At 56.0% G+C, this 1,274-nt stretch overlaps 1 protein-coding gene across 1 annotated transcript in view; it reads left to right on the top strand.

Moving 5' to 3' along the window:
• Positions 1-617: 617 nt before the first annotated feature.
• The window catches only part of CWC25 (CWC25 spliceosome-associated protein homolog (S. cerevisiae)), a 13,494-nt gene continuing 12,837 nt past the window's right edge, over positions 618-1,274 (top strand). The window contains exon 1 of the mRNA XM_009997302.1: positions 618-676. Coding sequence (XP_009995604.1) covers positions 618-676 — 59 coding nt within the window. The remainder of the gene's footprint in view (positions 677-1,274) is intronic.

Genomic DNA, 1,274 nt, shown 5'->3' with positions numbered 1-1,274 from the left:
GGAATGTGGGCTTGGGTGGTCTCTCTTTTTTCCAGGCAGGCTCCTGAGCTGCTGGAAAATACCTGGAAGGGTTTGCATGGGAATGACTTGAATTTCAGCAGCAGTGGCTGATGATCCCAGTTAGGAACACATGGACAGACAAGGGGTGGGGTCTAGAAAAGCCCTTTGCCTGTCGTAGGTCTGGAATTTTTCTCCAGAAGGGGCAATTTAACTTGATTCCAGTGGGGAATCCTGTCTGATCCTGCTGTGTCCCAGGAGCTGGGGTTGGGCAGGGGCCTCTGGAGGAGGTTCCTTGGGCCTTGCTGGGGTCACACGAGGACACGTGGCTGAGGTGGTGGCTGGACCACCTGGTGCCAGACCCTCCAGCCCTGGGGATAGGCAGGACCTGAGCTTTCCATGGAGCTGGAAGGGATGGCTGTGCTGGAGCTGCTGCTGCTGGTGTTCTTGGTGTTCCTGTGGCTGGGGCAGAGCCAGGGATGTGTCTGGATGTGACCTCCTACCAGAGGGGCCTTGGGCCTGGGCTGTGTGACCTGCTCTGCTGGGAGGTGTCCCTGCCCATGCAGGGGGTTGGATCTAGATGATCCTTAAGGTCCCTTTCCACCCTAAACCATTTCATCATGATTCTATGGATTATTGTGGCCCTGGTGACCCAGACTGAGTCCAGCATGTGGGGCAGGTTTGGGGGTGCTGCCCCCCCTGCCTAGTTACAGCCCCTTAACTCCATCTGCCCCAGGATGAACCTGGGCTTCACTTTTCCCTTGATTCAAAGATTCCTGGTAATTTTGTGCTGATCCTGAGATTTTTGGTCTGGAGAGGATCTGGTGGAGCCCAGTCCTTGGGGGTGATCGACATGAGCATCAGGGATCTGAGGGGGTTGTGGGGGGGTTTCTGAGCAGCTCTTTGGCCTCACCGACCTGAGTCTGCAGAACATTGTGGCCTAAAAATGGCTCCTTGGATGTTTCCAGTGGATAATCAGGAGCTGGGCATGGGCAGCAGCTCGGGAGGGGAATCTTGGCACAGGACAGGGCAGCTCTGCTCTCTACAGGGGGTTACATGGAGCAACAAAGCAGTCCAGGCTGGATGGACACAAGGGCTCCTCTGGATGTCACCTCAGCTCTCCACATCTGCTCTGGAGCCCACGACTTTCTGAGCTGTGACCACATTTCTGGCCCACTGGGGATGAAGAAGCTGTTCCTCAGACCAGGGGGAGATGCAGGGTCCTTCTTAGGAGGAAGGAACCACCACTGGAAAAGAGATGTTGCCTCCTGATCTGT

Source organism: Chaetura pelagica, unplaced genomic scaffold (assembly GCF_000747805.2).
Source record: "Chaetura pelagica isolate M959 unplaced genomic scaffold, ChaPel_1.0 scaffold1034, whole genome shotgun sequence".
Classification (NCBI taxonomy): Eukaryota; Metazoa; Chordata; class Aves; order Apodiformes; family Apodidae; genus Chaetura; species Chaetura pelagica.
The sequence above is the reverse complement of the archived record's forward strand: the minus strand, read 5'-3'. Positions and strand labels throughout refer to the sequence as shown.